The 24767-nt window shown below is 43.9% G+C and overlaps 1 protein-coding gene across 1 annotated transcript in view; it reads right to left on the minus strand.

Annotated features, from left to right (window-relative positions):
• cfap299 (cilia and flagella associated protein 299) overlaps positions 1-24767 on the minus strand; it is a 299483-nt gene that overhangs the window by 190871 nt on the left and 83845 nt on the right. The window contains exon 3 of the mRNA XM_064972046.1: positions 16070-16160. Coding sequence (XP_064828118.1) covers positions 16070-16160 — 91 coding nt within the window. The remainder of the gene's footprint in view (positions 1-16069; positions 16161-24767) is intronic.

Raw genomic sequence — 24767 nt, forward strand, 5'->3', positions numbered from 1 at the left:
AGACCACAGTAGAGTAGAGTAGAGTAGACCACAGTAGAGTAGAGTAGACCACAGTAGAGTACAGTAGAGTATAATAGAGTAGAGCAGAGTAGAGTAGACTACAGTAGAGTAGAGTGGACTACAGTAGAATAGAGTAGAGCAGAGTAGAGTAGAGTTGAGCAGAGTAGAATAGACTACATTAGAGTAGAATAGAGTAGAGCAGAGTAGACTACAGTAGAGTAGAGTAGACTACAGTAGAGTAGACTACAGTAGAGTAGACTACAGTAGAGTAAACTACAGTAGAGTAGACCACAGTAGGGTAGAGTAGACTACAGTAGAGTAGAGTAGAGCAGAGTAGACTACAGTAGAGTAGAGTAGACCACAGTAGAGTAGAGTAGAGTAGACCACAGTAGAGTAGAGTAGACTACAGTAGAGTAGAGTACAGTAGAGTAGACTACAGTAGAGTAGACTACAGTAGAGTAGACCACAGTAGGGTAGACTACAGTAGAGTAGAGCAGAGTAGACTACATTAGAGTAGAGTAGACTACAGTAGAGTAGAGTAGACTACAGTAGAGTAGAGTAGACCACAGTAGAGTAGAGTAGAGTAGACCACAGTAGAGTAGACTACAGTAGAGTAGAGTAGACCACAGTAGAGTAGAGTAGAGTAGACCACAGTAGAGTAGACTACAGTAGAGTAGAGTAGAGCAGAGTAGACTACAGTAGAGTAGAGTAGAGTAGAGTAGAGTAGACCACAGTAGAGTAGAGTAGACTACAGTAGAGTAGAGTACAGTAGAGTAGACTACAGTAGAGTAGAGTAGACCACAGTAGAGTAGAGTAGAGTAGAGTAGAGTAGAGTAGACCACAGTAGAGTAGAGTAGACTACAGTAGAGTAGAGTACAGTAGAGTAGACCACAGTAGAGTAGACTACAGTAGAGTAGAGTAGAGCAGAGTAGACTACAGTAGAGTAGAGTAGAGTAGAGTAGAGTAGAGTAGACCACAGTAGAGTAGAGTAGACTACAGTAGAGTAGAGTACAGTAGAGTAGACTACAGTAGAGTAGAGTAGACCACAGTAGGGTACACCACAGTAGGGTAGAGTAGACTACAGTAGAGTAGAGTAGAGCAGAGTAGACTACAGTAGAGTAGAGTAGACCACAGTAGAGTAGAGTAGAGTAGACCACAGTAGAGTAGAGTAGACTACAGTAGAGTAGACTACAGTAGAGTAGACCACAGTAGGGTAAACTACAGTAGTGTAGAGCAGAGTAGACTACATTAGAGTAGAGTAGACTACAGTAGAGTAGACTACAGTAGAGTAGAGTAGAGTAGACTACAGTAGAGTAGAGTAGACCACAGTAGAGTAGAGTAGAGTAGACCACAGTAGAGTAGACCACAGTAGAGTAGACTACAGTACAGTAGAGTAGAGTAGACTACAGTAGAGTAGAGTAGACCACAGTAGAGTAGAGTAGAGTAGACCACAGTAGAGTAGACTACAGTAGAGTAGACTACAGTAGAGTAGAGTTATTATTTTGCACCCAGTTTGTAAGGCATGCAGCCCGCTGAGGTTCCCGGGGCTGCCTCTGTGTCTGTCTCAGCCCTGGGGATAAAGAACAGGCAGGGGAGCGGGTAGACTTATAACCTGCTCACAAAGGCAAGACGGGACTTTCTTTAAGACGATCAATCTCTGTCATGCCTTCTGTGGAGACTGGAGGGACAGGAAGATGGAGTTGCCACTAGAACGTGTTGTAAGTGACAGGTGTCATTTCAACCTGACTTCAACGATGTCAGGTGGGTGACATAAAACAAAAGATTAAAGGAACAACCCTTGGTGAATGGAGGGGGGGAGAACACTCCCAATATCAACTAGTGGTGAATGGAGGGAGAAGAACACTCCCAATATCAACTAGTGGTGAATGGAGGGGGGGAGAACACTCCCAATATCAACTAGTGGTGAATGGAAGGGGAAGAACACTCCCAATATCAACTAGTGGTGAATGGAGGGGGAAGAACACTCCCAATATCAACTAGTGGTGAATGGAGGGGGGAAGAACACTCCCAATATCAACTAGTGGTGAATGGAGGGGGAAGAACACTCCCAATATCAACTAGTGGTGAATGGAGGGGGAAGAACACTCCCAATATCAACTAGTGGTAAATGGAGGGGGAAGAACACTCCCAATATCAACTAGTGGTGAATGGAGGGGGAAGAACACTCCCAATATCAACTAGTGGTGAATGGAGGGGGGGAGAACACTCCCAATATCAACTAGTGGTGAATGGAGGGGGGAATACTCCCAATATCAACTAGTGGTGAATGGAGGGGGAGAACACTCCCAATATCAACTAGTGGTGAATGGAGGGGAAGAACACTCCCAATATCAACTAGTGGTGAATGGAGGGGGAAGAACACTCCCAATATCAACTAGTGGTGAATGGAGGGGGGGAAGAACACTCCCAATATCAACTAGTGGTGAATGGAGGGGGAAGAACACTCCCAATATCAACTAGTGGTGAATGGAGGGGGAAGAATACTCCCAATATCAACTAGTGGTGAATGGAGGGGGGGAGAACACTCCCAATATCAACTAGTGGTGAATGGAGGGGGAAGAACACTCCCAATATCAACTAGTGGTGAATGGAGGGGGAAGAACACTCCCAATATCAACTAGTGGTGAATGGAGGGGGAAGAACACTCCCAATATCAACTAGTGGTGAATGGAGGGGGAAGAACACTCCCAATATCAACTAGTGGTGAATGGAGGGGGGGAACACTCCCAATATCAACTAGTGGTGAATGGAGGGGGAAGAATACTCCCAATATCAACTAGTGGTGAATGGAGGGGGAAGAACACTCCCAATATCAACTAGTGGTGAATGGAGGGGAAGAACACTCCCAACTAGTGGTGAATGGAGGGGGAACACTCCCAATATCAACTAGTGGTGAATGGAGGGGGAAGAATACTCCCAATATCAACTAGTGGTGAATGGAGGGGGAAGAATACTCCCAATATCAACTAGTGGTGAATGGAGGGGGAAGAACACTCCCAATATCAACTAGTGGTGAATGGAGGGGGAAGAACACTCCCAATATCAACTAGTGGTGAATGGAGGGGGAAGAATACTCCCAATATCAACTAGTGGTGAATGGAGGGGAAGAACACTCCCAATATCAACTAGTGGTGAATGGAGGGGAAGAACACTCCCAATATCAACTAGTGGTGAATGGAGGGGGAAGAACACTCCCAATATCAACTAGTGGTGAATGGAGGGGGAAGAACACTCCCAATATCAACTAGTGGTGAATGGAGGGGGAAGAACACTCCCAATATCAACTAGTGGTGAATGGAGGGGGAAGAACACTCCCAATATCAACTAGTGGTGAATGGGGTCCTGTGTGGCTCAGTCGGTAGAGCATGGCGCTTGCAACGCCAAGCGTCGTGGGTTCGATTCCCGCTGGGGCCACCCATATGTAAAAGTAGTGGCCCCAGCCGACTTGTAAGTCGCTTTGGACAAAAGCGTCTGCTAAATGGGATATATTATTATATTATTATATTAATGGAGGGGGAAGAACACTCCCAATATCAACTAGTGGTGAATGGAGGGGGAAGAACACTCCCAATATCAACTAGTGGTGAATGGAGGGGGAAGAACACTCCCAATATCAACTAGTGGTGAATGGAGGGGGAAGAACACTCCCAATATCAACTAGTGGTGAATGGAGGGAGGTAGAATACTCAGAATATCGACTCTATTATAGTGTCTTCGGAAAGTATTCAGACCCCTTGACTTTTTCACATTTTGTTCACAGATAAATCTACACACAATACCCCATAATGACAAAGCAAAAACATGTTTTTAGAAATATTTGCAAATGTATTTAAAAAGGGAATCTGAAATATGACATTTACATAATAATTCAGGCCCTTTACTCAGTACTTTGTTGAAACACCTTTGGCAGTGATTACAGCCTGGAGTCTTCTGGGTATGATGCTACAAGCTTGGCACACCTGTATTTGGGGAGTTTCTCCCATTCTTCTCTGCAGATCCTCTCAAGCTCTGTCAGGTTGGATGGGGAGCGTCTCTGCACAGCTTTTTGCAGGTCTCTCCAGAGATGTTCGATCGGGTTCAAGTCCGGGCTCTGGCTGGGCCACTCAAGGACATTCAGAGACTTGTCCCAAAGCCATTCCTGCATTGTCTTGGCTGTGTGCTTAGGGTCCTTGTCCTGTTGGAAGGTGAACCTTCGCCCCAGTCTGAGGTCTTGAGTGCTCTGGAGCAGGTTTTCATCAAGGATCTCTCTGTACTTTGCTCCATTCATCTTTCCCTCGATCCTGAGTAGTCTCCCAGTCTCTGCCGCTGAAAAACATCCCCACAGCATGATGCTGCCACCACCATGCTTCACCGTAGGGATGGTGCCAGGTTTCCTCCAGACGTGATGCTTAACATTCAGACCAGAGAATCTTGTTTCTCATGGTTTGAGAGTCCTTTAGGTGCCTTTTGGCAAACTCCAATCGGGCTGTCATGTGACTTTTACTGAGGAGTGGCTTCCGTCTGGCCACTTTACCATAAAGGCCTGATTGGTGGAGTGCTGTAGAAATGGTTGTCTTTCTGGAAGGTTCTACTATCTCCACAGAGGAACTCTGGAGCTCTGTCAGTGACCATCAGGTTCTTGGTCACCTCCTTGACCAAGGTTCTTCTTCCCCGATTGCACAGTTTGGCCGAGTGGCCAGCTCTAAGAGTCTTGGTGGTTCCAAACTTCTTCCATTTAAGAATGACGGTGGAGGCCACTGTGTTCTTCAGGACCTTCAAAGCTGCAGACAATTTTTTGGTAACCTTCCCCAGATATGTGCCTTGACACAATCCTGTTAGGAACTCTACGGTCAATTCCTTCGACCTCATGGCTTGGTTTTTGCTCTGACATGCACTGTCAACTGTGGGACATTTCCAAATCATGTCCAATCAATTGAATTTACCACGGGTGGACTCCAATCAAGTTGTAGAAACATCTCAAGGATGATCAATGGAAACAGGATGCCACCGGAGCTCAATTTCGAGTCTCATTGCAAAGGGTCTGAATACATATGTAAAAAAGGTATTTCTGCTTTTTAAATCTAAAAACCTGTTTTCGCTTTATTATTATGAGGTATTGTGTGGAGATTGATGAGAATTTTAATTTATTTAATCAATTTTAGAATACAGCTGTAACGTAACAAAATGTGTAAAAGGGGAGGGGTCTGAATACTTCCGGAATGCTCTGTACATCCGTCTGTTTGAAAGACTGGGTGTTTATCAAAATGCACCGTGATCCAAGCTCCAACAGGGTCGGAGTATGAATCTAAAGCAAAGTATGTGTTACAGAGCTGGTCTAGGATCAGGTGTAAAAGAGCAGGCCTAGAGGGATCCTGTGTTACAGAGCTGGTCTAGGATCAGGTGTAAAAGAGCAGGCCCAGAGGGATCCTGTGTTACAGAGCTGGTCTAGGATCAGGTGTAAAAGAGCAGGCCCAGAGGGATCCTGTGTTACAGAGCTGGTCTAGGATCAGGTGTAAAAGAGCAGGCCCAGAGGGATCCTGTGTTACAGAGCTGGTCTAGGATCAGGTGTAAAAGAGCAGGCCCAGAGGGATCCTGTGTTACAGAATAAATATTTTAGATCTAAATGTTGTTCCTCATAATCCTAAACTATCGGACCACCATTGTATTAAATTTGCAATCGCAAAACAAATAATCTGTACAGACCCCAACAAAGGATTGTCAACGCCGCACTATTAATTCTCTGACAACCCAAAGATTCCCAGACGCCATTCCAGACTCCCTCCACCTACCCAAGGACATCGGACTACAGAAATCAGTTACCTAAGTGAGGACCAAAACTTAAGACAAATTCACCATTCAGCAGCACAATAACCTAAAACACAAGGCCAAATCTACACTGGAGTTACTTACCAAGATGACATTGATTGTTCCTCAGTGGCCGAGTTACAGTTTTGACTTAAATCAGCTTGAGAATGTATGGCAAGACATGAACATGTTCAACAATGTGACAGAGCTTAAAGAATATTTTGAAGAATAATGTGCAAATATTGTACAATCCAGGTGTGCAAAGCTCATAGAGACTTACCCAGAAAGACTCACAGCTGTAATCGCTGCCAAAGGTGATTATAACATGAATTAAGAGATTAAGTCCAGACAGGAAACATTCTGAATGGACGAGGAGAATTAGTGAACTCATACATGAACACCCGCCCACCTAAAAGGAACAACCAATCAAAGCCACCTGCATCGAATCTCACACAGACACATGAGGATGTATATTTCATTTTAAATACATTCGCAACATTTTCTAAAAACATGTTTTCACTTTGTCATTATGGGGTATTGTGTGTAGATGGGTAGAGAAAAATCTATTTAATCCATTTTGAATTCAGGTTGTAACACAACAACTCTATTTTGTATACTCAGTGTATATCTCCCCCTTAAAAATGTCCTCTTCAATTTATATGATAGGCTACATTGATTTGGCATTATCCTATAATGTAGATTCATTTTTGATATCCTACATAAAGGATTTGATGCTAAGGCAAGGATTTAATAGATTTTTGGGAAAGGAGAAACGTGACTTCCTCATGTGTCTGTGTGAGATTCGATGCAGGTGGCTTTGATTGGTTGTTCCTTGAAGGTGGGCGGGCGGTCATGTATGAGTTCACTAATTCTCCTTGTCCATTCAGAATGCTTCCTATCTGGACTTCGTCTCTTTAATCAGGTAGAAACCTGTAGCAGCAAGCGTCATGGTGGTCAGCATATGTGCGAGGAATGATGACAGGTGCCAGTTTTGTGTTTTCTTTCTTATTAACTGGGGATGAAACTTAATGAAACACAGCCAAGCTCCTTTCATGAATCCCTCTATAGGATGAATATATCCTAGCCTAATATTTTCAGTAGCATATTATTTTGAACATTGTATTGACCTGAGATTGATAGAAGCAGTGTTGGTGACATCATGCACATTTTTCTGAAAAGTGAAACTTGGAAAAACACATTGGACCTGGTGTGAAAATCTAAATCTGTATTTTGGGGGAATTCAGACTAAAAGTTTGCAACGCAGTTGATGAGAAAAGGCCTTTACACTCTGTAAGATCGTAATTTAGCTGTTGATGTTGGCTGTCACGCCCTGACCATAGGGAGCCTTTTTATTCTCTATTTGGTTAGGTCGGTGTGACTTGGGTGGAGAAATCTGTGTTCTATTTCTTTGTTGGCCGGTTATGGTTCCCAATCAGAGGCAGCTGTCTATCGTTGTCTCTGATTGGGGATCATACTTAGGCAGCCTGTTTTCCACCTGAGTTTGTGGGATCTTGATTTTGTTAGTTGCTGTATTAGCTTGCAGAACTTTACGTCCGTTTATCTTTTATTTTGGTTGTTTTTTTTGGGTGTTCATCATAATAAAGGAAGATGTCAAGCCAAACCTTGACCCAGAAAATATAAAAAACTATCGGCCAATATCGAATCTTCCATTCCTCTCAAAAAATCTTAGAAAAGGCTGTTGCGCAGCAACTCACTGCCTTCCTGAAGACAAACAATGTATACGAAATGCTTCAGTCTGGTTTTAGACCCCATCATAGCACTGAGACGGCACTTGTGAAGGTGGTAAATGACATTTTAATGGCATCGGACCGAGGCTCTGCATCTGTCCTCGTGCTCCTAGACCTTAGTGCTGCTTTTGATACCATCGATCACCACATTCTTTTGGAGAGATTGGAAACCCAAATTGGTCTGCACGGACAAGTTCTGGCCTGGTTTAGATCTTATCTGTCGGAAAGATATCAGTTTGTCTCTGTGAATGGTTTGTCCTCTGACAAATCAACTGTAAATTTCGGTGTTCCTCAAGGTTCCGTTTTAGGACCACTATTGTTTTCACTATATATTTTACCTCTTGGGGATGTTATTCGAAAACATAATGTTAACTTTCACTGCTATGCGGATGACACACAGCTGTACATTTCAATGAAACATGGTGAAGCCCCAAAATTGCCCTTGATAGAAGCATGTGTTTCAGACATAAGGAAGTGGATGGCAGCAAACTTTCTACTTTTAAACTCGGACAAAACAGAGATGCTTGTTCTAGGTCCCAAGAAACAAAGAGATCTTCTGTTGAATCTGACAATTAATCTTAATGGTTGTACAGTCGTCTCAAATAAAACTGTGAAGGACCTCGGCGTTACTCTGGACCCTGATCTCTCTTTTGAAGAACATATCAAGACCATTTCAAGGACAGCTTTTTTCCATCTACGTAACATTGCAAAAATCAGAAACTTTCTGTCCAAAAATGATGCAGAAAAATTAATCCATGCTTTTGTCACTTCTAGGTTAGACTACTGCAATGGTCTACTTTCCGGCTACCCAGATAAAGCACTAAATAAACTTCAGTTAGTGCTAAATACGGCTGCTAGAATCCTGACTAGAACCAAAAAATTTGATCATATTACTCCAGTGCTAGCCTCCCTACACTGGCTTCCTGTCAAAGCAAGGGCTGATTTCAAGGTTTTACTGCTAACCTACAAAGCATTACATGGGCTTGCTCCTACCTATCTCTCTGATTTGGTCCTGCCGTACATACCTACACGTACGCTACGGTCACAAGACGCAGGCCTCCTAATTGTCCCTAGAATTTCTAAGCAAACAGCTGGAGGCAGGGCTTTCTCCTATAGAGCTCCATTTTTATGGAACGGTCTGCCTACCCATGTCAGAGACGCAAACTCGGTCTCAACCTTTAAGTCTTTACTGAAGACTCATCTCTTCAGTGGGTCATATGATTGAGTGTAGTCTGGCCCAGGAGTGGGAAGGTGAACGGAAAGGCTCTGGAGCAACGAACCACCCTTGCTGTCTCTGCCTGGCCGGTTCCCCTCTTTCCACTGGGATTCTCTGCCTCTAACCCTATTACAGGGGCTGAGTCACTGGCTTACTGGGGCACTCTCATGCCGTCCCTGGAAGGGGTGCGTCACCTGAGTGGGTTGATTCACTGATGTGGTCATCCTGTCTGGGTTGGCACCCCCCCTTGGGTTGTGCCATGGCGGAGATCTTTGCGGGCTATACTCAGCTTTGTCTCAGGATGGTAAGTTGGTGGTTGAAGATATCCCTCTAGTGGTGTGGGGGCTGTGCTTTGGCAAAGTGGGTGGGGTTATATCCTTCCTGTTTGGCCCTGTCCGGGAGTGTCCTCGGGTGGGGCCACAGTGTCTCCTGACCCCTCCTGTCTCAGCCTCCAGTATTTATGCTGCAGTAGTTTGTGTCGGGGGGCTGGGGTCAGTTTGTTATATCTGGAGTACTTCTCCTGTCCAATTTGGTGTCCTGTGTGAATCTAAGTGTGCGTTCTCTAATTCTCTCCTTCTCTCTCGGAGGACCTGAGCCCTAGGACCATGCCCCAGGACTACCTGACATGATGACTCCTTGCAGTCCCCAGTCCACCTGGCCGTGCTGCTGCTCCAGTTTCAACTGTTCTACCTTATTATTATTCGACCATGCTGGTCATTTATGAACATTTGAACATCTTGGCCATGTTCTGTTATAATCTCCACCCGGCACAGCCGGAAGAGGCCTGGCCACCCCACATATGCTCTCTCTAATTCTCTTTCTTTCTCTCTCTCGGAGGACCTGAGCCCTAGGACCATGCCCCAGGACTACCTGACATGATGACTCCTTGCTGTCCCCAGTCCACCTGGCCGTGCTGCTGCTCCAGTTTCAACTGTTCTGCCTTATTATTATTCGACCATGCTGGTCATTTATGAACATTTGAACATCTGGGCCATGTTCTGTTATAATCTCTACCCGGCACAGCCAGAAGAGGACTGGCCACCCCACATAGCCTGGTTCCTCTCTAGGTTTCTTTCTAGGGAGTTTTTCCTAACCACCGTGCTTCTACACCTGCATTGCTTGCTGTTTGGGGTTTTAGGCTGGGTTTCTGTACAGCACTTTGAGATATCAGCTGATGTACGAAGGGCTATATAAATAAATTTGATTTGATGTACGCTTACGACGCTGCACCTTGGTCTCATTCCAACAACGGAACAAGCTTTCAAATAATTTACAGTATAATGGAATGTTTTTCAATTGCGTAAACAACAACAGTAACTGTGTGATGGCGGGGATGCAGAGTTGTGTTCCAAACTAAACAACTACAAGTATGCTTGCTATTAGAGCGTTGGGTCAGTAACCGATAGATTGCTGGATCGAATCCCTGAGCTGACAAGGTAAAAATGGCCCTGAGCAAGGCAGTTAACCCACTGTTCCCCGGGCGCCGAAGATGTGAATGTCAATTAAGGCAGCCCTCCGGTACCTCTCTGATTCAGAGGGAAGACACATTTCAGTTGTACAACTGATTAGGTATCCCCGTTTCCCTCGTTCCTCAACGGCAGAGATAGAATAGCTAATAAAAGTCGTCTTACAGTTGAAGACTTCTTTTGAGTCATAACATTAAAACTGTGCACACTTTGGAGAGGTGTGTGTCCACTTGGAGACTCCAGTTAGTCCTGTCACTCACCAGTTAGTCCTCTCACTCACCAGTTTGTCCTGTCACTCACCAGTTAGTCCTCTCCCTCACCAGTTAGTCCTCTCCCTCACCAGTGTTTGTCCTGTCACTCACCAGTTAGTCCTGTCACTCACCAGTTAGTCCTGTCACTCACCAGTTAGTCCTGTCACTCACCAGTTAGTCCTGTCACTCACCAGTTAGTCCTGTCACTCACCAGTTAGTCCTGTCACTCACCAGTTAGTGGAGGTGTGTGGCCACTTGGAGAAACCAGTTAGTCCTGTCACTCAAACTCTTGTAATGTTTTTATCTTATGTTGCACCTCCCCCACGTTCTCCAGGAATATTATTATAACTTACTATTATTACTGAATGTATCCAGAGTATTTGGTTATGAACAAATACGGCAAAAACTACAGGAAATGTCACATGCACCTCAAATCAACAGTGGTACTGTTTGGATTCAGTCTTGTATCAGGTGAACTGTTGGGTCCTCACCTTCGGTCGAATCATTTCCCCATTATCTCCAAACTGTTCCCTTTCAATTGCTACCATGTTTATACATATTCTTTTCATATTTCTTCTGTAAGAAACATGGTAATTTAGGCCCTGTCCCTATAGGCCAACTCCTACGAGGGTAAAAGTTTAACCCTATAGGCCAACTCCTACGAGGGTAAAGGTTTAACCCTATAGGCCGACTCCTACGAGGGTAAAGGTTTAACCCTATAGGCTGACTCCTACGAGGGTAAAGGTTTCTCCATTTGATAATAGTGTCATGCTTTAAAACAGCCAGCTGCCTGTTTTAAGACACACAGTAAACTCCTATGTTCAGTTACAGTATATTGGAAATAACCACAGGTCACTGCAGAAACTTCATTTCGATTCGACCAGAGAAGTCAATAGCCCATTTAATGTCCAATGAAAGCCTGTTGAACTTTGGCACATTTTCAAATCTACCAGTCTGAGTGCAAAATAGAGGGTTATACTTGATACGGTTGACTGGTTATTACACTGAGCAAAATGGTGTAAATTCAACTCACATTAGACATATTTGACAGCTATAATAACAGGCCTGTTTTTATAATGGAGGCAGGGACCAGTTGAAACAAAACCATAGAAGGTTGACTTGATATACACATATACACATATACACAGTGTTTTGAGGATAAAAAGTATTGTCTTTTTTTCCAACCCATTTTTACTTTTATAAAGATCTAAGCAATATATGTATGATGTCATGACATTCAATATTACATTATCCAAAGCTAGTTAAAAACTTACCAATCAATAAAGAGAGTGCATGGTCCTTTATGAAGGACATCCAGAATATCTCACCATTTGCCCCACACACATGGGTAAGTCAATTATTGGCTGGAATACATGTAGGTAATATAAACATACAAGAGGGGTCAGGCAGTTTGACCTGTTACTCAGGCAGTTTCCAAGAGAAAAGGTATTAAGTGCTCAAATGTGGGTCTGATTTTAAAACAGGGGGGGGTTGGAAGAAAATAAACACTTTCCCAGAACCGTTTTCCATCAGAGGAAGCACTTCGGAGGGAGAAATTAGGAGGGGGAGGGGGGACATGTCAGCATAATATTGTTTGGTGATACAAAACACGATATTTTGTTCCATCGTTTTTTATGCTCTCTCTCACTTTTTTCTAAACACAGGAAGAGGTACAGTTGACAGTGCTTGATTCACAGCTCTTATTTCAGTCAGCTACAGTGGTTTATTAGAACATCTGTGGAAGGAAAGCTGTGACCACGTCCTTATACCTGCCTGGTCTAAAACACAGGTCTAAAAGTTCAGGGAGGTAGAGAGGGAGAGGGAGAGAGAGGGAGAGAGAGGGAGAGAGAGGGAGAGAGAGAGAGGGAGTGAGGGAGAGAGAGGGAGAGAGAGAGAGGTAGATAGAGGTGGAGAGAGAGAGAGCGAAAGAGGTAGAAAGAGGGAGGGAGGGAGGGAGGGAGGGAGGGAGGGAGGGAGGGAGGGAGGGAGGGAGGGAGGGAGGGAGGGAGGGAGGGAGGGAGGGAGGGAGGGAGGGAGGGAGGGAGGGAGGTAGAGAGAAAGAGATAGAGGTAGAGAGAGAGGTAGAGAGAGAGGTAGAGGTAGAGAGAGAGAGGTAGAGAGAGAGAGAGAGAGAGAGGTAGAGAGAGCGGTAGAGGTAGAGAGGGAGAGAGAGGTAGAGAGAGAGAGGTAGAGAGAGAGGTAGCGAGAGAGAGAGAGGTAGCGAGAGAGAGAGGTAGAGAGAAGAGAGAGCGATTATTTACTGTTTACAGGGAAAAAAGTATTTGATCCCCAGCTGATTTTGTTTGCCCACTGACAAAGAAATGATCAGTCTATAATTTTATTGGTAGGTTTATTTGAACAGTGAGAGACAGAATAACAACAAAAAAATCCAGAAAAACACATGTCAAAAATGTTATAAATTGAATTGCATTTTAATGAGGGAAATACAACCTTCTGCAAAACATGACTTGGTGGCAAAACCCTTGTTGGCAATCAGAGGTCGGATGTTTCTTGTAGTTGGCCACCAGGTTTGCACACATCTCAGGAGGGATTTTGTCCCACTCCTCTTTGCAGATCTTCTCCAAGTCATTAAGGTTTCGAGGCTGACGTTTGGCAACTCGAACCTTCAGCTCCCTCCACAGATGTTCTATGGGAATAAGGTCTGGAGACTGGCTAGGCCACTCCAAGACCTTAATGTGCTTCTTCTTGAGCCACACCTTTGTTGCCTTGGCTGTGTGTTTGGGTCATTGTCGTGCTGGAATACCCATCCACGACCCATTTTCAATGCCCTGGCTGAGGGAAGGAGGTTCTCACCCAAGATTTGACGGTACATGGCCCCGTCCATCGTCCCTTTGTCCTGTCCCCTTAGCAGAAAAACAGCCTCAAAGCATAATGTTTTCACCTCCATGTTTGACAGTGGGGATGGTGTTCTTGGGGTCATAGGCAGCATTCCTCCTCCTCCAAACACGGTGAGTTGAGTTGATGCCAAAGTGCTCCATTTTGGTCTCATCTGACCACAACACCTTCACCCAGTTGTCCTCTGAATCATTCAGATGTTCATTGGCAAACTTCAGACGGGCATGTATATGTGCTTTCTTGAGCAAGGGGACCTTGCGGGCGCTGCAGAATTGTAGTCCTTCACGGCATAGTGTGTTACCAATTGTTTTCTTGGTGACTATGGTCCCAGCTGCCTTGAGATCATTGACAAGATCCTCCCGTGTAGTTCTGGACTGATTCCTCGCCGTTCTCATGATCATTGCAACTCCACAAGGTGAGATCTTGCTTGGAGCCCCAGGCCGAGGGAGATTGACAGTTCTTTTGTGTTTCTTCCATTTGCGAATAATCACACCAACTGTTGTCACCTTCTCACCAAGCTGCTTGGCGATGGTCTTGTAGCCCATTCCAGCCTTGTGTAGGTCTACAATCTTGTCCCTGACATCCTTGGAGAGCTCTTTGGTCTTGGCCATAGTGGAGAGTTTGGAATCTGATTGATTGATTGCTTCTGTGGACAGGTGTCTTTTAGACAGGTAACAAACTGAGATTAGGAGCACTCCCTTTAAGAGTGTGCTCCTAATCTCAGCTCGTTACCTGTATAAAAGACACCTGGGAGCCAGAAATCTTTCTGATTGAGAGAGGGTCAAATACTTATTTCCCTCATTAAAATGCAAATCAATTTATAACATTTTTGACATGCGTTTTTCTGGATTTTTTTGTTGTTATTCTGTCTCTCACTGTTCAAATAAACCTACCATTACAATTATAGACGGATCATTTGTTTGTCAGTGGCCAAACGTACAAAATCAGCAGAGGATCAAATACTTGTTTCCCTCACTGTAGAGGACTTGTTTACAACAAGTGTGTGTCTGGTGGTTCGAGCCCTCACCCAGTCCCAAATTACTAGCTATTCCCTGAGCAGTGCACTACTTTTGACCAGGCCCCATAGGGATTTAAAACCAAAAGGGTTTCATGGGCGAAGGATAAGGCAACCCAATGGTAAAGACGTCAATACATCTGTTCCTACACACAGATTAATAACACCTTCCTAATTTACCACACCCTGTTCAAAGAGACTACAATCTTGTGTCTTGCCCGTTCACCCTCTGAACGGCACACGTACACAATCCATGTCTCAATTGTCTCAAGTCTTAAAAATCCTTCTTTAACCGGTCTCCTCCCCTTCATGGGGCGGCAGGGTAGCCTAGTGGTTAGAGCATTTGACTAGTAATCGGAAGGTTGCAAGTTCGAATCCCCGATCTGACAAGGTACAAATCTGTCGTTCTGCCCCTGAACAGGCAGTTAACCCACTGTTCCTAGGCCGTCATTGAAAATAAGAATTTGTTCTTAACTGACTTGCCTAGTAAAATAAAGGTAAAATTTAAAAAAAAATCTATACTGATTGAAGTGAATTTAACAAGTGACATCAATAAGTGATCATAGTTTCACCTGGTTAGTCTATGTCATGGAAAGAGCAGGTGTTCCTAATGTTTTGTACACAACAGCAAACACTCTCCCGTTGCAATTCTAAGCTGTTGGAGAACCCTGGGGACATGTACAGAAGCCGTTGGAGAACCCCGGGGACATGTACAGAAGCCGTTGGAGAACCCCGGGGACATGTACAGAAGCCGTTGGAGAACCCCGGGGACATGTACAGAGGCCGTTGGAGAACCCCGGGGACATGTACAGAGGCCGTTGGAGAACCCCGGGGACATGTACAGAGGCCGTTGGAGAACCCCGGGGACATGTACAGAGGCCGTTGGAGAACCCCGGGGACATGTACAGAGGCCGTTGGAGAACCCCGGGGACATGTACAGAGGCCGTTGGAGAACCCCGGGGACATGTACAGAGGCCGTTGGAGAACCCCGGGGACATGTACAGAGGCCGTTGGAGAACCCCGGGGACATGTACAGAAGCTGTTGGAGAACCCTGGGTCAGAGATATAGCAGTACTGGTAGCCCTATGGTGTAAGATGAAGCATGAGCAGTGGAACTAAAAGCCCTGAATTAACTATTATTTCTATTCTAACAGGTTTTGAATTATAAACGACATGGGCAATATCTAATGGGCATTATAAACTGGGTGGTTCGAGCCCTGAATGCTGATTGGCTGACAGCCGTGGTATATCAGACCGTATACCACGGATTTGACAAAACATTTATTTTTGCTGCTCTAATTACATTGGCAACCAGTTTATAATGGCAACAAGGCACCTCAGGGCTTGTGATATATGGCCAATATACCACGGCAAAGGGCCTTATTTCTTAAATATCTAAATTAATATTTTTGTTATGTTCTAGATAGCATAGCCAGGGTGGTGAGAGTTGGATTTGGCACACTAACTGGGTGGTGAACTGGAGAGAAGGTCAAAAGGGCTGGGAGGACTAGCTCCAGAGGTGATGGGAGGAAGGAGATGGAGGAAGGAAGAGAGAGGAAGTGAAGGGTTGGGGTTCCACTGAACCTGGCAGAATGTATATTCTGTTCCCTCCAGATCCTAACTCCTAATGGAATGGTAGAGGTATGTTTTGGGGGGAGAAAGCCCATTACGTAGATATGTGAGTGCTGTAATAATGTACTGTCTCTACTCACAGTCATTTTCCCACTACGGTTGGCCTCCTCTCTCTCCGCCAGCGCTTTCAGGAAGTTATCTTTCAGCTCTTTTCCCACACTCGCCAGTGTCCTGGAAAACACAACATGGAAACAGTTTGAAATGTTTCTTTCGTTGTAGAAAGAAAAAACAGTTTTGTAGGTAGTTTAAAGGGACTTTATTGAAGCTTTGTATAATCTATGCATAGCAATAATTAGCCAATAATCACTGCATCAAAGGGACAATCTGCAGGTGCTACATCCATTTTTTGGCCATTATAAATTAATGATATGTACCCGTAGATTCTTGAAGAATATAACTTATAAATGCCTCGTGAGTTTAGTTCAACTGTCGTACCCCATCAGAACCCAAAATATAAAGCTTGTTTTACTCCAAATGTTTGTCGACAAAGTAAATGTAAACAAACACTACATGGTTAAAACTATAATCTTAATATCATGGAAAGTCAGTCCTTATATCCACATCTGTCTGTCAATTTGAGAGCAGTTACATTTCTCCAGGCCCATCCCTCAGCTTTTTACTGACAGGCGCAGGTTGGTGGCTTTGTTATTGTTTCAACTGCTAATTGCCTCTTTAAGCTCAAACGGGTACAACTTGGACATGTTTTCAAGTGGAATTTATGAGATCGGTCTCAGCCTTTTCCAAGGGACTCTGCAGTTAGTTGGTACTAACCAGGTTTCTCCCAAGAGAAGACGTTCAGACAGCTAAAGGTTTTCACATGACATTAGTAACCATAATATCCGTGTCTTCAGAAAGCATATACACTCCTTGTCCACATTTTGTCGTGTCACCACCTGAAATGGAGATTTGGAGGCGCGTAATACCGCATAATGTCAAAGGGAAATTTTGTTTGCAGAATATTTTTTAAATGGAAAAACTTTTTTAAGCTGAAATGTCTTGAGTCAATAAGTATTCAACCCCTTTGTTATGGCCTAAATAAGTTCAAGAGTAAAAATGTGCTTAACAAGTCACATAATAAGTTGGACTCACTCTGTGTGCAATAATAGTGTTTAACATGATTTTTGAATGACTACTTCATCTCTACCCCCCCCCCCCCCCCCACACACACACACACACACACATACAATTATCTGTAAGGTCCCTCAGTCGAGCAGGGAATTTCAAGCACATATTCAACCACAAAGACCAGGGAGGTTTTCCAATGCCTCGCAGAGAAGGGCACCTATTGGTAGAAACAAGGCAGACGCTGAATATCCCTTGGAGCATGGTGAAGTTATTAATTAGGCTTAATTAATTATTTATTAATTTGGATGGTGTATCAATATACCCAGTCACTACAAAGATTTGTAAATGTTTTATGTATTTAACCTTTACTTAACTAGGCAAGTAAGTTAAGAACAAATTCTTATTTACAATGACGGCCTACCAGAAGGCGAAAGGGCTCCTGAGGGGACGGGAGCTGGGATTAACAATTTAAAATAAAATACAAATCTAGGACAAAACACACATCACGACAAGAGAGACACCACAACACTACATAAAGAGAGACCTAAGACAACAACATAGCAAGGCAGCGACACATGAAAACACAGCATGGCAGCAGCACATGAAAACACAGCATGGCAGCAGCACAACATGGCAGCAGCACAACATGGCAGCAGCACAGAACATGGTAGCAACACAACATGGTAGCAATACAACGTGGTAGAAGCACAAAACATGGTACAAACATTATTGGGCACAGACAACAACACAAAGGGCAAGAAGATAGAGACAACAATACATCACGCGAAACAGCCACAACTGTCAGTAAGAGGGTCCATGAGTCTTTCAATGAGATGGAGATGAAACTGTCGAGTTTGAGTGTTTTTTGGAGCTCACTCCAGTCGCCAGCTGCAGCGAACTGAAAGGAAGAGCGACCCAGAGAAGTGTGTGCTTTGGGGACCTTTAACAGAAAGTGACTGGCAGAACGGGTGTTGTATGTGGAGGATGAGGGCTGCCGTAGATATCTCAGATTGGGGGGAGTGAAGCCTAAAGAGGGTTTTTATAAATATGCATCAACCAGTAGGTTTTGCAACGGAGATGACCAGTTTACAGAGGAGTATAGAGTGCAGTATAAATAGCATTGGTGGCAAATATGATGGCCAAATGGTAAAGAACATTTAGCCGCTCAAGAGCAACATTACCTGCCAATCTATTAATTACGTCTCCGTAATCTAGCATGGGTAGGGTGGTCATCTGAATCAGGGTTAGTTTGGCAGCTGGGGTGAAAGAGGAGCGATTACGATAAAGGAAACCCAGTCGCAGCTCCTTAGCCTGGAGCTTTGATATGTGCTGAGAGAAGGACAGTGTCTAGCCATACCCCCCAAAAGAGCAAGAGGGTAGGTAATAATATGGGGATGAGGTAGTTGGATTGGCTATTTACAGATGGGCTGTGTACAGGTACAGTGATCGATAAGCTGCTCTGACAGCTGATGTTTAAAATTAGAGAGGGAGATATAAGACTCCAGCATCAGAGATGTTTGCAATGCGTTCCAGTCACTGGCAACAGAGAACTGGAAGGGAAGGCGGCCAAAGGAGGTGTTGGCTTTGGGGGTGACCAGTGAGATATACCTGCTGGAGTGAGTACTATGAGTGGGTGTTGCTATGGTGACCAGTAAGCTGAGATAAGGCGGAGCTTTACCTAGCAAATACTTACAGATTACCTGGAGCCAGTGGTTTTGGAGACGGATATGTAGTGAGGGCCAGCTCACGAGAACATACAGGTCGCAGTGGTGGGTATTTTCGGCAGCATGAGTGAAATTTGTTGCGAAATAGGAAGCCAAATCTAGATTTAATTTTGGATTGGAGATGCTTAATGTGAGTCTGGAAGGAGAGTTTACAGTCTAACCAGACACCTAGGTATTTGTAGTTGTCCACATATTCTAGGTCAGAACCGTCCAGAGCAGTGATGCTAGTCAGGCGGGAGGGTGCGGGCAGCAATTGGTTGAAGGGGATGCAGTTAGTTTTACTAGAATTTAAAAGCAGTTGGAGGAGTGGTGTATGGTGTTGAAGCTCAATTGGAGGTTTATTAGCACAGTGAACAAAGGGAGTGAGGTTAAGGTTAGAGAAAGCTTGCTGGACACTAAGAAAGCTTTGTTGTAGAGGATTTAACACAACAGCTGAGGAGGGGCTAGCTGAGTATAAGACTGTATCATCTGCATATAAATGGATGAGAGAGCCTGAGCTATGTTGTTGATGCAAATTGAGAAGAGCGTGGGGCCTAGGATCGAGCCTTGGGATACTCCCTTGGTGACAGGCAGTGGCTGAGATAGCGGATGTTCTGAAGTTTAAGGAGCTCCTCGGACTCAGTGACTGCCTGCAGGGAGAAACTTTGTAGCGGGGCAGGGGGGAAAAATTGAGGAGAATAAAAAGGGAGGAGCATCGGGGATAGTCGCATTAGAAGGGGTGGGAGATGAGGAAATGTTAGATGGGCAAAGACACATGGCTGAGTCAAATAGGAATCCTGACTTAATGAAGTGGTGGTCAAAGAGCTCAGCCATGTGCTCCTTGTCAGTAACAACCACATCATCCACATCAAGGGACATGAGCAGCTGTGAGGAGGAGAGTTTATTCTCCAGGTCTTTAACCGTTTTCCAGAAATGCTTGGGGTTAGACCCACAGAGAGACTCCTTAAAGTAACTTTGACCTTCCAGATCCCCAGAGTGCACTTATTTCTCATTCGCCAAATTGACTTGTTGAGGTGGAGTAACTCTGCCAGATCACAGTCGAACCAGGGGCTGAACCTGTTTTTAACCTGTTTTGTTAACAATACCACTGAAAATATCCAAAAAGAAGGTTCAAGCGTCTTCGACAGATGGGATCGAGCTGATTCTATACCATTTTACAGAGGCCAGGTCATGAAGGAAGAATTGCTCATTAAAGTTTTTTAGCAAGCGTTTATGACAAATCAGGACAGGTCGTTTCAATGAGCAGCCATTACGAACGCATGCTGTAAAACAGTGATCACTAAGGTCATTACAGAAACAGGACTGATACCTATCAGGATTATTTGTGAGGATAACATCAAGGAGAGTAGCGTTTTCCGGGTGTTTGGAGTCATACCTTACACAATTGGTAATAATCTGAGAAAGATTTAGGGAGTCTCATTGCTTTAGGACTTGGTCAGTTGGTTTAAGCATGTTCCAGTTTAGGTCACCTAGCAGGACAAATTCAGACTTAGTGTAAGAGGCCCGGTGAGAGATTAGGGCAGGTAGAGTACAGGTCGGTGTTGATGCTGGACGATAACACCAAGTAACAGTCAACAAAGAGCTATTTGAAAGTTTAATGCTTAAAACCAGCGAATCAAATTGTTTGGGGACAGACTTTGTGGAGACCACCGAGCACTGAAGGTGTTCCTTGGTAAAGACTGCCACTCCACCACCTTTGGAAGATCTGTATTGCTGAAAAAGGTTAGAAAACAGAAAGGTTAACATCATTAGTCAAAACACTCCACAATACTAACCTAAATGACAGAGTGAAAAGAAGGAAGACTGTATAGAATACAAATATTCCACAACATGCACCCTGTTTGCCACAAGGCACTTAAGTAATACAGCAAAACATGTGGCAAGAAATTACATTTTTGTCCTGAATACAAAGCGTTATGTTTGGGGCAACTCTTCATATTTTCAAGCATTGTGGTGGCTGCATCATGTTATGGGTATGCTTGTCATCGACAAGACCTAGGGAGATTTGTTTGGATAAAAATAAATGGAATAGAGGAGGAGGATGAGAGGAAAGTCAAAATCCTAGAAGAAAACCAGGTACAGACACTGTGAGAGGAAACCACCTTTCAGCAGGACAATAACCTAAAACACAATAACCTAAAACACAAGGCCAAATCTACACCGGAGTTGCAGTTTTGACTTAAATAGACTAGAAAATCTATGGCAAGACTTGAAAATGGCTGTCGAGCAATGATCAACAACCAACATGACAGAGCTCAAAGAATTTTAAAAAAGAATAATGGGCAAATATTGTACAATCCAGATGTGCTCTTAGAGACTTATCCAAAAAGACTCAGTGTCTCAAACATGTATTGTCTCAAACAAGTATTGTCTCAAGGGGGTGAATACTCATCTAATCAAAGATATATTAGTGTTTTAATTTTCATAAATGTTTTACAAACGTTAGAATCTTTCTTCCACTTTGACGTGACAGAGTATTTTCTGTAGATTGTTGACCAACAATTACAATTGAATCCAGTTGAATCCCACTTTGTACAACAATGTGTGAATACCTTCTGTAGGCCCAGTGAACATATCATTCAATGTAAAAACATATTCTTATATAAATACCATAAGTATTTAACAAATTGCTCAAACAAGCCATTTTGGAGAATTGTAACCGTTATGGAGAAATAGCCTAATTCAACATGTGCAGTGATTACATTTGCAACCCAAGTATAGTAAAAGGGAAGGAGGTCTCGACATGCAAAGCAGAAACAGGATTGGGGACTGAGTATCTATGCAAAATGGTCCAAATGGGAATGATTTGTCAGTTCATTTTAAACCAACGTCTGACCGATGGTGACAGACATTCTCCAAATATAAAGCAAAACAAACACTGTTTCTTTGCAGAAATCAGTTTTGCTCATTATTCACACAAGTCGTATAGTTATGGTTCCTGTAAAACCAAACTCAGAAAACCCCCTTCAGATGTGTTCCTTACTTTAGTTCATTAATCATTTGGAGAACCCGCCGGCGCTATAACATTCATTATTTCAAGGATTAAATGATTTTGTATCATATTATGACAGCTTTTTTACACTTTAGTTGGCCCGTTTCCATGGAAATCTTTTTTTTTGGGGGGGGGGGGGGTCCTACACCTCTCCGTTGGGCCTCCACACACCTGACAAAACATTGGCACTGATGAGTCAAACAGCAGCAGCAATAAGAGCCAGTGTCCCGAATGGCACCAATTTTCCCTACACAGGGTCCTGGTCAAAAGTAGTGCACTATATAGGGAATAGGGTTCTGGTCTATAGTAGTGCACTATATAGGGAATAGGGTGCCATTTGGCATGCCGGCAGTGTGTGAAACCTTGATCGGGTCAACACCAAGTTAAGAGTCATCCTGAAGGCAGAAAACAAGCCACTGAGAACCTCTCCTTCTGCTGTGGTTGAGAGTGTTAGTGTGTACCACCTGAAGGAAAGGACAGGGGCTTTGTTCATTTTCATCTGGTACCATTTTACAGGTTAAAACAGCGCTAAAAGACTTTTGTTGGATCAGATGTATATTTACATTGATAAATGTGTGTTTTTCCCTCAAACCTCAGACGTATCATTGTACTGCACTGTAGGGCATGTGTATAAACAGTACAGTTGAGGTCTTGGGAGGGGAAATGCTCTGGTCAGTAAAACGTTGAGCCCATCCTGTGAACTGTATAGGATGTGTCCCAACACGAACAGAGTCATTTCTGTTTTGTCTCAACACAACTCATTATAAGTAACTCACGTCAACACTGATAATGATCTTTTAGATTCTCTGAGGTCATACAGCCATATAGCATCATCAGTCATGGATTGGCCGTGAAAAGAAACTGGGGACGTCTGGTGTCCATCATTTACCCCACAGATAACATGATGCACATAGAAATACAAAGAAACTGGAGACTTCAAATGCATCAAAGCAATATTGTGAATGGCCTCTTCAAGTTGGTGCGGAAATAATAGTTTGAGAAACCAAATCAGTGCAGATGTTTCAAACTAAAGAAGGAAATCCACATGGACAAACATATCATGTGCACTGGGTAGGTAAATGGCAACTCCTAAGAAATATACACTACCGTTCAAAAGTTTGGGGTCACATAGAAATGTCCTCGTTTTTGATAGAAAAGCACACTTGTTTTGACCATCAAAATCACATCAAATTGATCAGAAATACAGTGTAGATATTGTTAATGTTGTAAATGACTATTGTTGCTGGAAACGGCTGATTACTAATGGAATATCTACATAGGCGTATAGAGGCCCATTATCAGCAACCATCACTCCTGTGTTCCAACGACACGTTGTGTTAGCTAATCCAAGTTTATAATTTAAAGGCTAATTGATCATTAGAAAACCCTTTTGGAATTATGTTAGCACGGCTGTGCATGGCTGTGTGCTCGATTTTATACACCTGTCAGAAACAGGTGTGGCTGAAGTAGAAGAATCCATTCATTTGAAGGAGTGTCCACATACTTTCGATAGAAGGCATGAGGTTCCCTTTTCAACGGGGGGGAGGAGTCGGGAGTGTGATCAGCTGACCATTAAAGAGTTTATATTGGCTGCCTGCCATTATGCAAATGAGAGAAAAGAGCAGAAGTGGTGCATCCATTCTTACGTCTCAAAGAATGTTTAATATTCCTAATCTGTCCCTGGGTACCTCCCAAATGCAACCCTACTCCCTATATAGTGCACTACTTTTCTTCATAAGTAGTGGACCTGAAAGGGAATTGAGTGCCATTCGGATCTAGGCCCTAAATCGCCCCTCTGTGTGGTAACAGAAACAGTGTTGCCCAACTCAGGTTCCTTTACAGAGAGAGAGGGCCATGCCAAGTGGGAGCAATTACAAACCAAACAGCCCCTCTGATTGGGCAGGATTTAGCCGACCATGATGCACTGGGTCGGGGCCACATCTTGTTTGTTCTGGATGGTGAATAGAGAGTGGTGGGGGGAGTGGGAGACAATCCCCTAACCAATTGTGCGTGTTTTTTGCGTTATTTGTCAGTTATTTTGTACATAATGTTTCTGCCACCGTGTCTTATGACCGAAAACAACTTCTGGACATCAGGACAGTGATATTTAATTTTACTCCACACTCAGAGACGTGTACAAAGCTCTTCCTCGCCCTCTATCTGGCAAATCTGACCATAATTCAATCCTCCTGATTCCTGCTTACAAGCTAAAACTAAAGCAGGAAGCACCAATGTCTGTTTTGCTAGCACAGACTGGAATATGTTCCGGGATTCTTCCGATGGCATTGAGGAGTACACCACATCAGTCACTGGCTTCATCAAAAAGTGCATCGATGATGTCGTCCCCACAGTGACCGTACGTACATACTCCAACCAGAAGCCATGGATTACAGGCAACATCCACACTGAGATAAAAGGTAGAGCTGCCGCTTTCAAGGAGCGGGACTCTAACCCGGAAGCTTATAAGAAATCCTGCTAAGCCCTCCGACGAACCATCAAACAGGCAAAGCATCAATACAGGACTGAGATCAAATCGTACTACACCAACTCTGACTTTTGTCAGATGTGGCAGGGCTTGCAAACCTTTACAGATTACAAAGGGGGGCGGCAGGGTAGCCTAGTGGTTAGAGCGTTGGACTAGTAACCAGAAGGTTTCAAGTTCAAACCCCCGAGCTGACAAGGTATAAATCTGTTGTTCTGCCCCTGAACAGGCAGTTAACCCACTGTTCCTAGGCCATCATTGATAATAATAATTTGTTCTTAACTGACTTGCCTAGTAAAATAAAATAAAAAATAAAAAAGGAGAGCACAGCCAAGACTTGCCCAATGATACGAGCCTACCAGACGAGCTACATTATGTGCGCGCTTCGAGGCAAGTAACACTGAAACATGCATGAGAGCGTCAGCTGTTCCGGACGACTGTGTGATCACAATCTCCGCAGCTGATGTGAGTAAGACCTTTAAACCGGTCAACATTCACAAGGCCGCATGGCCAGA

The sequence above is a fragment of the Oncorhynchus masou genome, chromosome 1 (genome assembly GCF_036934945.1).
Source record: "Oncorhynchus masou masou isolate Uvic2021 chromosome 1, UVic_Omas_1.1, whole genome shotgun sequence".
Lineage (NCBI taxonomy): Eukaryota > Metazoa > Chordata > Actinopteri > Salmoniformes > Salmonidae > Oncorhynchus > Oncorhynchus masou.